We start from the raw sequence: 15,473 nt of genomic DNA, 5'->3' as shown, positions 1-15,473 counted from the left end.
AGCTTTGCGAAATGTCTGTATTTTTCACCTTGTACACTTATCTGAGAAAGAAGACCACACCGTTAAGAACAAGAAAGGCACATACGGGTATCGGTTGCTTTGACACATCAAGGGAACCGCCCAATTTTTAACCCAGTTAAAACGACCCTTCTTGCTAAACATTTTTTTTTCCTGCATTATATGTGCGTTGCATTCCAAACATTTGAGGTTTCGCATTAGCTGTTCCAAATACCTTCGATACGAAAAGAGCATAAAAGATGGGGTACCGCTAGGCCAGTGCTAATCCTTACAGAAATTCATATACGCCGAAAATTCTAAAGAGTTTTCCAGTAAAATATTTCCTTTCTTTTTCTTCCTAAATCTTTGCCAATCGCATACGACAAATTGTATTTTTAGTAAAAATAAAAACCGCAACGTTGCATAACGTGTCGATAAAAGTGGCACGTAGACGAACAATGCAACTTCAAACTGATGTACTAAGATGGGGTTATAAATGTTTTTACGTGGATAGAGCGATCACTTCACACCCAGTGAAAAAAGAAATAGCGGGAAAAAATAGGCAATGGACCTGAAGCCAAGAGCAAAAGACAGGCAGCGGGAGCGTGGGAAATCAAAGAGGCGCCTCCGATAAAATTCAACAACGCATCGGTGTGAATCGAAAGAAGTGTGATGGATTCTCGCGTACAGAAAGACGCGCTGGGCCGTCGGAAACCGGTCGACGGCGGCCCCTAAAACAGGCGACAACATTTCGATATTGAAAAAAAATAAAATAAAAGAAAAACAGTGACGAAGAGCGAGGGAAAGATTGGCATCCTGTGCAACGTGAACCGATAGAGGCAAATGCACAACACCAATCATCGGTGGAGATACGGGCGGTCGATAGCTCGAGAAACATACTCGGTGTGTGCGCATAGGAAAAACAACAGGCGTTGGTGGGGGGTACACGTCCAACGGGGTCGCATCGCATTTTTCTAAACCGGAATTCATTCTTAGTTATAGCACGCATTTATATATTGAGCATGGCCTATTCAGAAAAGTCAATACTGTTCCCTATCCAAAACGTTGAGATTAATCGATAGGGAAACAAACAAAAATTAGCACGAAAGGTATCGCACATTTCAATCGGATAACAAATAAATAAATAAATAAAGAGCATTAAAAATAACAGTGACGTCATGGCGGATGATGAAATGAATGGTTTTGCTCGACAACTTGAAGACGAAACTGTTGAAATGTCTTAATAATTGCACGCGTGAAAATGGAAAGGATTGCGGAGGCGAAAGAGCTTCCATTACCCACTCGTTATGCTTCGTAGAGAGAAGAGGATGATTTCTTTTTAATAATTGGGCGCGGGCACCAGTATATAAACATGATTCTATACGGGTTGCAAAGTGCATTTTTTAAGATCCACTTTGAAAGCATTGATAGTATACACTTGCACAGCGAAAAAAAACATTAGCGACCTTGCAATCATTTCAATTTTGAAAAAAAAAACACTTCTCTAACACTTATCTCATTCACTGTTTTTTTTTTTTTCGCTTTGTCTGTCTGTTAAATAAGACCATGGCCGAATTCAGAGACGCATCATACGACGCGTAACGGTTGTTTATTAACCCCAATTTCAATTAAAAATAGCCATGCAACAGTTTTCAACGCGTCAAAAACAAGAGCTCTGGAAATGCCTTCAAGACATTCAAAACCTCAGTTTAAGTAGAAATTGGGGTCCGTAATTATTTGTGTTGATAAAGTAAGGGACCAAGATGAATGGAAACATATTACAACTATTTTGTTTGTAAGTCGATATTTGTTGACTGCTTACACAGACCTACGTGGCATACAAATAAGAAAAAAAAGCCCTGGTGGCATAAGACATCTAGGCCTCTTCCATCACGGCTCAATCCAGGAGGGTAACCATCATCCAGTAATTAGAGATTTTACACGTCAAAAAGTTCAAGGCAACAACAGTTTTCATGTATACACAAAAATCTGAGACGGCATTTAAGTATTTCCTAACGTACAGTGTATTTCTTCTTTAAAACAATGACAGAGTGGGATTCAATTGTGCCCGAGTCCCGCCTACTTGCTTTACGGTTGCGCACACGCCCTTTTCAACAAGCATTCACTGCAGCCAGGGACTGAGAGAGATTTTCATCAGGTTTTCATTTGAATTTGATATGCGTGAGCGTGGTTATTGAATTGCTACCAGCCTCCCAGCTATGGTTATGTTCGTTAAGAGAATATGTACACATGAACATGTCCAAGACGTTTGATTTGATTCATCATTTCAGGCAGAACGTGAGTATCATTCAGCCAGTTGATAGGAAGCGTCTAGGCTGTTTTCGTTGGCAATTTTTACTTGTTTTCTACAAGTAACGAGTCATTCGACTGATTTGAACATTTTCAAAATGATGCACCAAGTCATAAATGAAATTCGACAAGATTTTTGTGAGCAGACCGACGTAGAATAAATGAATGAAATATTCCTGGGCGGTTGTAAAAAAAGGACCATACTAACCTACCATAGGAATAGCTCGGCCAGGTAAATTCCATCAAGATCGCGCCGCCGAGTGCAATAAGAATTTCACGGCTCCTCCGAGTCATTTCGGGTTATACGAAGAGATATCTTTCTCGTCTCGTATAAGGAATGCTGGACGCAATATAACGCCTTCAAATTTTTCTAATGTCCTTGTAGAGGTTTGAAAGAAGGAAGGCGTTATATCTACGACGTTCAACTATAAGTGCCCTCTTCAAACACTTATACGCAATGGGCCACAAAAAAAGCTACAAAAACAAAATGTAGTCGTGAATTCTCCGATTTCGAAACGGCAACCAAGAATCGAATTTCTTTGCGTACAGCTGAAGCGTACAAGTTCAAACAGTCCGGCAATTACATAAAACGTTGGAATTCAATTCCAATTGACATCGATGTTGCCTCAACTGAAATGCGGTCTATATTTAAGTGATGCAATCGAATTTGAACATGAATTATTAAATTGCTAAAATATATAATATTTAGTTTTACATTGTCTGTGTATAATTCGCGTATTCATTGTGTTACCTCTAGTGCCATACCCACATTTGGATTTCGGCAGAAAAAAAGTTTCATCATTTTAATAAAAAAAAAATAACCTTTGGCAATCCACTAACAAGAAGAAACATTTAATGAAAATGTTCTAAAAATAGACTGAAGACAACACCTGTTGTTCTGCACAAATGCAAGAAACCGGAAAATGGTATAAAGGTATCCCTTTATTTAGTTTTGGTCCAGACGAGATAAAATGTTGAATTATACTAATGGAGTTCCGTCGGCGATCCAAAAACCTGAGTCATTTAGTATTCCGGGCACATAATGGGGTATACGCATCAAGACTTATTTTTTCAAATTATTTGTTATCAAAAAGAATAATTATCCGCTTTGACCTAAGCATAGACTACCTGAAACAAATAAAATTCAAGAGCAAAACAAAAACTCGATTCGATCGCATTTATTCAAGCGCTTTTTAATACACTGTTCAGGAAGAATAATAGCCTATCCTAAGAATTAACATGGGGTATGGACACGCGACCCGAAGAGAATCTTCCCCATGATTTCAAAATTATTTATTTATTTTTTATCAAACTCGATTATTCTTTTTCTTTAAAAAAAAAATATTTATTACTATTTTTTTTTTCGAACGAAGTTGGCAGTACATAGTCACACAAATATAGTGTACCCTGTTACCTATGTGTATACCACCTGCCAGTTGGCGCACAGGGGTGGCAATAGCTGTTCGCCGTACAAGTTTTTCTCGAAAGAGGACGAAACCCAAGAAAAAAAACAAAACAACACCACTCACGCAGACCAGCCTTAACCGCGTCAAGATGGCGATTCCTTATGTAACGATGGAGAGTAATGAGAGCCATTTCTATGCAACTGTTTAGGAAACGCTCTTTTATTTTTCTTTCTAAACGCGCTTACCTTACCGTGTCCGCGTCCCGTTGAGAGTTAAAAGCTTTCGTTCGTCGTCGCCCCGGTTCTATTCTTATTCCAAATTTATCCCCCCCCCCCGTACCTTTTCTTTCTTGCTAGATCAGTACATGCAGATTACGATCCGTAACTGTTGGCCGTGTTTTGAAAGAAAAATTATTTATTGATATTTCCCTCGCTTTTTTTTTTATTCCAAACCGTGCAAGTTGAACGGCGTGAAATTATGCGTGTCCGGAGTACCTTCTGCTAGTGGGTTGACGTATCCTCGGCCTATTTTTTGTTCTCATTCTTTTCCAAAATCCTGCCCATTCTGCCATGGAAGGTGACACAGACAAGATGCAGGATATTGTAAGTGAAAAGATAAAAAGAGGACTGTACTGAGTGTGTCTTGCATCATCTTAGCGGTTTAACTATTCCTCCTACACCCTTCTTTGATTCTTTACCATCATATTTGCTCAACGTATATACACGCAGATCTTCGCCAATATAGGACAGGCTTGGTTTTTTTTTAACCGATTGGAATAAGATTCCTGTCGTGCAGGCGCTGGCGTCGTTATGTTTATACCGCGTTGGCACTCGAGGTGGTCGCCCACTGCCATCACAAAAGAAATCTCTAACGCCGCATTTAGGAGAAACACAAGAAGGCGAGGGGAAAGAAAAAAAATATATATATAATATTTCTAGCAACACGGTGAAAGAGGAATCCCGTCAGTAGACTAGAATGAACAGCATGTTTTCGGGACAACCCATAGTGATTTAATGCCAATGAATATTACAAATCCAGCGCATGTCGGGGCGATGCATATAAACAACCTTGTAGTGGAAACTCGTGTAGCGTGATTGGATATAAATATATTTTTTTTCTTTCGTAACTTGAGCATATACATTTTTTAATATACAAAAAAAAATATGTTGGGGTGAGTAAAGAATGATACGGACCAATACCGTTAAAATCAGACATGTTGTGTTAGCGATTGCGTCCATTAGCGCGTGTCTAAAAATGAAAAAAAAATGTAAATAATAGCTTTTAATATTTTATGTAGGACATTAACACATTGAAGGTCGCTGGAATCTTGGAAGCGTTTTTTTTTTTTACCTTTCTCTTTGGCCGGTGACTGGGGCGCACCGACGTCAACATTCTTTTATTTGCGTAGGTAGGCGATCAAAGCCGCTTCGGTTTTGATGGAAGCTTTTCGCTCACGTTCCGATACAGCATTGATTAATAGCGGTAGAACAATTGTTAATACCCGCGTCGGCAAACTGTAAACAGTTGGGCCTGACGGATGTGTTGAAAGGCGTAAAGAATACACAAACATTTTTCACTTTATCAAGAGGAGAAGTTGCTAACAAAAAAAATATGATCGAGAAGTAGGGAAGATAGAAAAAGGAAGCAAGAACAGGTGGAGCACAGTTTTGGTTAACAGCCAACAAAAAAAAAAATACGAGTTCACGTATGATAAAAAAAAAAAAAAAATTGAAGGCACAGAGCGCATAGCTGAGTGTGTATGCATGACATCCAGTACCAGCCGTATGTATTTTTTTTTGCTATAAAAAAAAAATAAACAAATTTACTGTATGCACAACAGTATACATGCTGACTGACTTGACGTGATATGTTCGTTCAAAATTTGATTCAATAATACGAAATAGGGGGATGTGTACATATAGGGAAAAGCGGACTAGCTCCGCATTAATGCATACGTTGGTATGCCTGGATTGGGAGATGTCGATTTTATATGAGCTTACCATGTAGAACCATATTTGTTTGTGTTGTTCCTTTAACAAAGGAAAAAAAAATAACTCTTGGGCTAAGGCCCCGTCATTTGTTTGATTTTTTTTTCTGGGAAAAAATAAATGTTTTTTTGTGCGTCTTTTTTCGATTTGTGTAACAATATGGCGAGAAGGCCTCTAGGCCGTCAGCTCTTTTCCAGATTCATTAAAATGCAAAAGCTGCTTCTTTCCAATTGGCGCAGGACATCTTCAAAGAAAAACGATTAAAAACTGTGGTCAAATATTCTTTTATATGTGGGCAAAGAAGCTCGCCTTTTATTTTACAGCTGTGGTCATTACTGATATCATAAATCTTAGGGAATACCGTGAAACGCTGTCTGTTTGGCTCAACAGTTTCTTCTTTGTTAAACGACACACAACAAAAAGAAAACGTTCATTTCCTTTTCAAGCACATCCGGCATTAAAAGTCGCAGACGTCGGTTTCTCGTTTCATAATTCAAATAACTGAACGCACTGCTGGCAATACCCACGCATAATTTATGTTCGAATTCTGTTGTTTATGGAATATTGCCGTTCGTTCCATCACCTTTTCGTATCGCATACGTGGGTGGTACGTGTGCATACGTATACATCGAGGGATATCCTCGCCCTTTTGTGCATCACACAGGTATACGTGTTCTATACTTGTTTGCTGTCAGTTGTGCGAACATGAGAAATCTTAAGGAAAAGAAAAAAAAAATCCCATGGAAAAGAAAACTGATGGATATTTAGGTCATCGGTCCATTCACGACATGAAGACACTTCCCTCTTCATCTTTAGCCTCGCCCTCTTCGTAGTCAATCTAACGTCCATATCTATGCTAAAATCGATACTAATCCATCACACGGCAACACGACCTAGTATTGTTCCATGTTCATCGATTATTTAAAAGCGCTGTTCGAATTTCGGTGCTAGTAAAATCAAGTTGGATATACAAGTCGATCAGTCGAAACGTATAGTGGGAGGGAAAAAGTCAAGGAAAAATGATGAAGGCTCAAAAAAAAAAAATAAATAAAGGAGCGTGGGTATTCGATCGACTAGGTGGCCTCTGCATCACAAGGTTCGGTCACGGTGTATGAACCGCACGTTGCATTCCATCCTATCTAAAAAGCTCGGAGTGTCGCAGGAAACAAATGCACGCAAGCCGGTTTTTTTTTCAAAACCATACCCGCATTTGTTGATTTTTTTTTTTTTCAAGGGACAAAAAGATTATAGAATATCATGTAGTTTTTAGTATGATTTCTAAGTCTTAAAAAAAAATTGCTGGACGTTTTTTTTTTCTAAAGAATTTTTTAAAACGAATTTCCACGTGATTGCGTTTGGAGCGTCTTGTTTAGTAGCGGGGAGGCTGCGAGTTAAAAAAAAAAAGAAACAGATGTAACATACAAACATTTCGTGTGAGAGTGTCCGTTCATCATAGCGATCAGATGGGCGAAGGGGGACTAGAGAAAACCTCTTTGTCACATGTCGTATCCATAGTTCAGCGTTCATCTTCGTTACCTACTGGTTGGGTGGAGTCGTTTCGTGTCATTTGTTTGTTCACTGGGGGCCAACTCCCCGGATGTCCAACTGCGCAGCATTCCGCAGTAATCGATTTGACTTATTTAGAATTATGCGATATCTGCGTCTGTGTAAACGTGGCAAGATTCCAACGATGTGACTCGATCAAACATCGTAAGTAGACGCAAAAGCAAAATTATATTTCTTTCGTAATGCATTGCGTTGAAACCTGTCATTAAATGAATTTCATCTTATCGATAGGTGTTGGATCTCTTGAAAACCATCTGTTTCGTGTTTCATGGCCAACAGTTCGAATGGAAGCCGACGGTAATTCAACACTGGTGCTTTAACACGCATCTCTTTTACGTTCGGGACACATAAAAAATGAAATAAAAAAAATTATCACGTGTTATTGCCTAAATTTATTAGCGTTCGGACGTGACGTTGAAATTACAAGTGCTGCGAGACAGAGGCGGCGGCGGCGGCTTGTTCACGTCCATAATAGAAATCGATGTAGAATAACGTGTGGTGAAAAATGATTATCGTTGCAAAGCTGGCCAGAGCTATTCAAAATTTCTGTGCGTATGATGACCTACACAATAATTTCATACTGACTACGACGCCGGCATGGAAGAGGCGGTGTCTTTACCATCCTACGAATCTCTCTCTCTTTTGCTATATATTTTTATTCTACAAGGGTATAACTATAATGATTGGATGTAATTTTTTTTTTCGTAGGAGAACCCGTTGCGTGATCACTTTGGTAAGACGGGCCATATTCATCAATTGCTGCTCTCACGCGACCACTACTCACCGCCATATAGCCTCTTGTGACTCGTTATAAATCTGCTGGGTTTTGTTATTTGATATCAGATGAAAAAGAAAAAAAAAGATAATACCCACGGAATTGAATTAGGTCGGGACAAGGGTACACCCCCCAATGTTGCATTGTAACTCGGCTTTATCGATAGATGTAGGCCTAAAAAAAAGGAGAGTCGACAGATGAATCGAAGCGTGTCCCGACGACTGTGGGAAAACAATGCAAGTCGCTAGGTTTTGAATGGAGCGTCCTCTTCGATCTGGCGCAGACACCTTTTCCTCTTTAAATAAAGATTGTTGATAACGAGTAGATGATGAGCTGTCATCTCTTATAACTAGAAAGGTCGTGTCCCCGTTTTTCTTTTTTTCTTTTTTTTGTGGACCTGTAGATCATCGCGACTGGTACGTGACACAATCTTCGGATATGCCCGTAGAATAGGGGCAGACCCCTATTGGTTTTGTGTGTCATTCACTAACGAAACGTATATTGTATTTTCAAGGAAAGGCCACAGGCACAGGGCTGATTGCCAACTATGTTTTCAAGTCCTCTTGTGCCAGTATCATTTTTTAATAAAATGATAGGCTTCTTTGCCCGAATGTTGCATTAATTTGAAGATGAATATCCTTTGCCATGTTTGTTTTTTTTAAAGAATATTAGGAGAATGGCGTTTCTAATGTCGCCCGAAGGTGATGAAGAACTCGTGAAGGTTTCGCTATATAGCATTACGTCGATGCGAATCGTGTATATTTATCAAAATGTACGATCTCGATTTTTGCCGGTAATACCTCATCGAGATTTTTGTTTTTCTTTTGTTATGACAGACATTCTTCTTTTCTTCCGGGAGGTAAACTTTAAAAAAAAAAACGTTGCGCAATACGTTAAAAACACACACTCGGAAAACGAATCGTGAACCATGTTTTTAGCCCTTCGCGCAGCATAGCAGAGGAGACAATCTTACGTGCTGCATAGCATCACAGCAGGTACACACGTCTATAATGGGTCCTGTTGTGACCAACCGATAGATTTGTTACCAGCTCGTTTTATAAACTGTTGTACACCAGCACATCAGATATATTTTTTTTAAGTTTTACCCACTCTGTGTGTATCTGTGTATTTATAGGAGGACTTCAACGTATGAAGATCTTTTTGTGTTATATGTACGAACATAAGAAAGGGGGGGGGGGATTCTCTGATTTCTCTATCTCCGGCAGAAATCTACCCCTCACGATGTACCCCCCTGTAAGCTTCAACGTAACGTATTATTTTATTCATGGGAGGTAAAGAAGAAAAAAGAAAGGGGTTAACAAAGCGAACAAAGAAATCAAAAGCAGAGATCTTATGTCTTGTGTTTTCTACCTTGAAAAAAAAAAAAATCTTTTGTGTACTGTAAAGTGTTTTGATCTTGCTGACCTTCCGACATCACATTTCCACAACAAGTCATGGTGTGTATGTAATCGACGAAAACATTCCCCACAGTTTTTACCCGCCTATACGTAAACTAGAGTTACTACAAACGACATGGCCTTCCTGCCGCCCAGTTCCTTATTAGTTTATTTTTTTCTTACTTGATTTTTATGAAAGAAAGCGGATTAAAATAACAGTCCTTTTAACTGCAACAGGAAAGGTATCAAGGACACACAAGTGTATAGCTGCTATCTGTAGCGTTTAAACTTCAAATTTTATTCCAGTTCAATAGGACACAGGAGCAAGGAATGCATTTCGAAATAGCCAACTGTCAAATCATTTTTGATTAGTTAAAGATTACGAAAAGTCGTATCACCTAGCGACCCTCTTCCTCCCACGTAACGAGGACACGCTATTTCGCCATCACGAAATCTCCGTCGCTCCACGGGTCTTACGTAACGGCCACACTTCACTTTTGACACAAAATCTACAGGTTTTTCTATTCTTTTTCAGACGAGGAAATAGGCCGTCACGCATATTCGTCCTATCCTTTCGACAGTGTAGTTAACCTTTATCCAGTTTTCATCAGCCCAAAAGTTAACAGATAAGCTCTGAATGCAAGGCTCATCCGTCTCGTTTTGCTTTTCGTACGGTCGTTTTGTTATCTTTCAGTTTTGCCAGTCTGAGCAGAGCTAAAGGTAAATATGAAACGAAATGAAATTTATTCGAAGAAAAATCGACGATTTTGGATTACATTATGATGCAACCAGCTGTTGAAACATTCATAAAGCCCCTCAGTTCAACCTAGAGCGCAAAACTTTCATTTCGACGATTTATTTTTACGCCAAGCGTGGCTAGACAGATATTAAATTTTGTTAAAAGAGAACAATACGCCGGGCAACTCAGGGTAACAATGTGATGTATTCCATTTGTTACTAATTTAATATTCATCCTCGGAAAAGGTACAATGTCGAGCCATATGCAGCAGTTCCTCATCAATTATTCGATATGAATTCCATATTTAACAGCGAGATCATGTCCATATAAGAACGTCGTTCTAAAGCAGATGAAAAAAAAAAAATATGAGAAGTGATGACAGGAGAACAAGTGGACAAGACCTTCTTGCTTCTGTGACATTGATACAGTAAATGGCGGGGTCAAATCGAGTTAAGATTACCTTTTTCATTATAATTTTTTTCTGGTGCCATTAATCGTCGTCGTTAGGTGAGAACACCTCCTCATAAGAGATGAAACAAAAGAAATGTGTTCCTTTCGCAACTATCGCAAGCATTCTATCGCTATAATCGATCCTGAGCTATGCATATTCGTAAATTACAGACAATGCAAAGCGGTGAATTTAAGCGCAAAAAATTACGAGATATTATCGTTCATAAAGTTTATCGTGTTGCAATAATCAACGGGTTTTTTTTTAGTTTTTTGGTTAAGCAATGTTTACCGTTTTTTGTATGGGGAAATCTGACATAATCTCCTGGTTGATGCACCCTCTTTTCCTTGTTTAAAGGTGGATAGGCGTCGATCAATCATTTCAATTAAAACAGCACGAAAATGTTTCTTTCGCTTGAACGAGGAAACCATTACCAGCCATATGGATTGTGGCACTATCAAAACAGTTGTTCTACACCATTTAATTATTTTATTGGAAATTTCCATAGAGGCTCGTTATTGGTGGTCATCAACTATTTCTACGTTTCGTTGTTTTCTATCATCCTTCTTACTCAATAAATATCATTTCGAAATACTGACGCCCTTTAACAATGCTATCCGAATCTCGTTATCATAATTGGTCACGCAAAAGCACCACTCGATTTGAAAGCTAATTGAGAGGCAGTCCGACTTGCAACAAAAGACGAGGTATTTCCCAATTTTCTCGGTACTGCATGTATGCCGCTGATGACTTCTTGGCAATTATTTACAAATTAGCGGCGAGCTCTAGGTGTGGAAGCACGAAATCCAATGACCAAATAAAAAATGCACGTGTAACTTCTTGGAAGAAAAAAAATGGCATGATAAGACACGTCAGATGTCCTTGATATGGAAGGAGAAAAGAGTAAAGGAGACGAGTTGTATCCATTGTACTGGCTTTTTACCTTTGGCTTGTTTGCTAACAAACATTGTTAGTGTCGATTTTTTTATTGTGCAAGAGTCATTACTGTTATCTAGCTGTCTACTTCAGGGATTCGGTTTTTAAAGTTGATACTTATGCTTATCTGGAAGATGCATCTGGACCATGTCCTGCATACATGAGATAAGCCTCTCATTTTGACATGATGTCATATTTGTACTTATTTACATGCTTGATCTGTTACGACTAGTAAGTATCAGATTCTACTCTTTCATCGTGAAGAGCAATCGTATTCTTTCTAGAATAGACTACAAGAATGTTTAATGTACGTTATTAAACATTTGCAAATGTTTAAATTTTCATTACCGCCGCCATCTTTCGGCCAGTCAGAAAACCTTGTACAAAAATTTGACAAACGGCTGAATAACAATAACCACCACCACGACCGGCAAACAAAACGAAATAAAATAGCAAGTTGTAATACAAAACTATAACAGCCATAAACTTTTATTCCTCATATAAAGCCGTTGCGATAAAAATATACCGCCAACGGTCAAACAGCATTATTTTAAGCTGTCAATACCGGTTGGTAATGTGCATCATTTGCTGGACACTGGCTACGGTGAGATCTGTTTTTTTTTTTTTACTATTAAAACTGCTTCACATTGCCAGATAACAGTACTTGAAAAAGAGAACATCTGAGTTCATTTAGCGTCTGTTTACTTCATCGAATTTCGTACCAGCTGTTTAATGGGTAAAAGGGCTAACGATTGTTAGAAGGGCCTGCAGCGGTGACTATTCTGCGAATGGCGTCACTATAGTCGTAGACAGCATGAGCAAGGCCCGTAGAACTTTAGGCACGCCGTATTGATCCATTTTGTCGAGAACGAAACTGTCGGGTGAGGGGAAAAGGGATTTATGATGTAAATAGAGTTCGTATGTCTACCAGTTTACTAGCGAACAGTTATCGGTGGATGGGGTGTGGGACAACAACAGGCCCATGTGAGTCATTAGGCCACAGACATCTGAATCGGCGCAAAGCATAGCAGTTGAAAGGAAAGGGGGTTTGAAAATTGGGGGGCTCTTTTGACCAATCCGGTTCAAGATTACCATATAAGGAGAACAATCTGCCTGCAAGTTTTGCGTTGTTGCCAGATCTCTATAACTTCTAAATTTAACTATTTAAAAATTAATTTATACATTAAGTGCTATTTTTTCAATGACAAACCAAAGATAAAAGATTTATACATTCTAGATTATTCTTTTTTCTTTATTTTAAGCTTGAAAATTTGAGAATGAAGCGATTTGTCGTCCTGGTATCTGGGTCTATGCGTCAGATAGCTTCCTATCCTCCCCCTCTTTTCCCGTCCCTCTTTTGAAAAGAGCTTTTTGCCTGTCACAAGCTCGCCAACCGGCTACCCAACAACAAGCGTAGTTTCTTGTCTCGGTAAGTCTTGTCATTTTCTTTTATTCGCCCATCCATAACTAAGTTTCGCTTTTCGAAACACTGGTCCACAATTGTCTACTACCGACAGAAGTTAGTGGTATAGCAATGAAATAACAAAATTGACACTTGTCAAGATCGGCTAATTTGTGGTCTGTGCTAGACGACGCTTCGTTTTACTTGAGGCTTAAGCTAGCCGTCAATCGTTTGACATTTCTTTTTTTAGTTAAGAGATGTGAAAATTACGCGTTTTAGAATTTCGCTGGTGAAACTTTTGCAACACAATCCTCTTGACATTGAAAAGATCTGTTGTGATGAAATGTTCTAGAACAACGCCACATGTCATTATAACGGTTCGCAAGAATTTTGTCTCGTGTTGCAGAAAAAGGTGCTGCGGGGCTTCTTTGCTTTCGGGTATAGTAGACACGCATTAAATTTACCCAAGCATAACCACGATGGTACTTATCTCAAGAAATCACTTCCGCGTGTATAGGAGCATGTAATAAGAGTTTAAACTTATTAAGAGAGATTGTATAAATCCTGTTTTTTTTTTTTTTAAGTATAAATGCTCAGACAACTAAGATATGGCTTCCAGAACGAGCTGGAACTGCAGCGTGACGACCAACCATTATTAAACTAAAAGAAACTAGTACACTGTCAATTAGGACATCCTTGGTTTTTCTGACCAGTCGTGCTTGACTCGTTTTGCACCTTGATTTTTGCTCGTGACTGGCGGCTGATTATCTTTTCTTTCTTTTTTTTTTTTCGTTTCCTGATTACAGACTAACAAACTAACAGCAACAGAATGTGTGACGACGAAGTTGCAGCATTGGTCGTAGACAATGGATCTGGTATGTGCAAGGCCGGTTTTGCTGGGGATGATGCTCCCCGTGCCGTTTTCCCCTCGATCGTTGGACGTCCTCGCCATCAGGGAGTCATGGTAAATCAATTTTTAATAAAATCACTGCATAAAATCTGTTAATAACCTTTCTTTATTTTGACTCTTAGGTTGGCATGGGCCAGAAAGATTCGTACGTCGGTGATGAAGCCCAATCTAAGCGAGGTATCTTGACTTTGAAGTACCCAATTGAACACGGTATCGTTACTAACTGGGACGACATGGAGAAAATTTGGCATCACACTTTCTACAACGAATTGCGTGTCGCTCCCGAGGAACACCCCGTTCTCCTGACTGAGGCCCCGCTCAACCCCAAGGCCAACCGTGAGAAGATGACACAGGTAAGGCATCTTTACGATTTTGTTACGGTACATTGTCAATAAAACGTTTGTCAACTCAGATTATGTTCGAGACCTTCAACACCCCGGCCATGTACGTCGCTATTCAAGCTGTGTTGTCGCTGTACGCTTCCGGTCGTACAACCGGTATCGTGCTCGACTCTGGCGATGGTGTCTCTCACACTGTTCCCATCTACGAAGGTTACGCCCTGCCTCACGCCATCCTCCGTTTGGATTTGGCTGGTCGCGATTTGACCGATTACTTGATGAAGATCCTGACGGAACGCGGCTACTCTTTCACCACCACGGCTGAGCGTGAAATCGTTCGCGACATCAAGGAGAAACTTTGCTACGTCGCCCTTGACTTTGAGCAGGAAATGGCGACGGCCGCTTCATCCACCTCTCTGGAGAAGTCGTACGAATTACCTGACGGCCAGGTGATCACCATCGGCAATGAGCGTTTCCGCTGCCCCGAAGCCATGTTCCAGCCCAGTTTCTTGGGTATGGAATCGTGCGGTATCCACGAGACGACCTACAACTCGATCATGAAGTGCGACGTCGATATCCGTAAGGATCTCTACGCCAACACTGTCTTGTCTGGAGGCACCACCATGTACCCGGGCATCGCCGACCGTATGCAGAAGGAGATCACTGCCCTGGCACCGTCGACGATGAAAATCAAGATCATCGCCCCGCCTGAGCGCAAATACTCCGTCTGGATCGGTGGTTCCATCTTGGCCTCCCTCTCCACATTCCAACAGATGTGGATCTCGAAGCAAGAGTACGACGAGTCCGGACCTTCCATCGTCCACCGCAAGTGCTTCTAAGTCAAATGCGAGAACTGAAAAAGATCAACAGCTGCATCGCTTTCCAAAACATCAGTAACAAACAACGTTGCTACAATTGCACCAAATTATGTAGCTCGTTTTTTTCCTTCTATCCCTCCTTGTTCCCCATTCCTATTCATAATTAGGCAATAATTGTCTATTCTTTTTTTTTGTTTTCTGGGCTGGCAACTGTTTCAAACTTCTTTACCCTGTTTCATAATTTCACTACATTGTGTACCCATGTGGACGTGGGTTCTATACTAATAATAACCACTTTTCTTCTAGTTCTTGTTCCCTAGTCTGGGCTCCTCCACCTGTTCGCCGGCGGCGTTGCTTGCTTTGTTTTTGCCACACTCGTTTTGCGATATCTTGTCACACACCTTCCGTTTCCTTCCAATTGTATTTTCTTCTCCTGACTAGGA

General features: G+C 39.9%; 1 protein-coding gene across 1 annotated transcript; it reads left to right on the top strand.

Annotated features, from left to right (window-relative positions):
• Positions 1-12,859: 12,859 nt before the first annotated feature.
• On the top strand, positions 12,860-15,140 carry LOC130686700 (actin, clone 403-like). The gene is made up of 4 exons (XM_057509838.2): positions 12,860-12,991; positions 13,771-13,928; positions 13,997-14,227; positions 14,287-15,140. The coding sequence occupies exons 2-4, from the start codon at positions 13,794-13,796 to the stop codon at positions 15,049-15,051; spliced, it is 1,131 nt and encodes a 376-aa protein (XP_057365821.1). The 5' UTR covers positions 12,860-12,991; positions 13,771-13,793; the 3' UTR covers positions 15,052-15,140.
• Positions 15,141-15,473: the final 333 nt, after the last annotated feature.

This window comes from Daphnia carinata, chromosome 2, assembly GCF_022539665.2.
Source record: "Daphnia carinata strain CSIRO-1 chromosome 2, CSIRO_AGI_Dcar_HiC_V3, whole genome shotgun sequence".
Classification (NCBI taxonomy): Eukaryota; Metazoa; Arthropoda; class Branchiopoda; order Diplostraca; family Daphniidae; genus Daphnia; species Daphnia carinata.
Note: the sequence above shows the minus strand (reverse complement) of the source record. Positions and strands in the feature narration are given on the sequence as shown.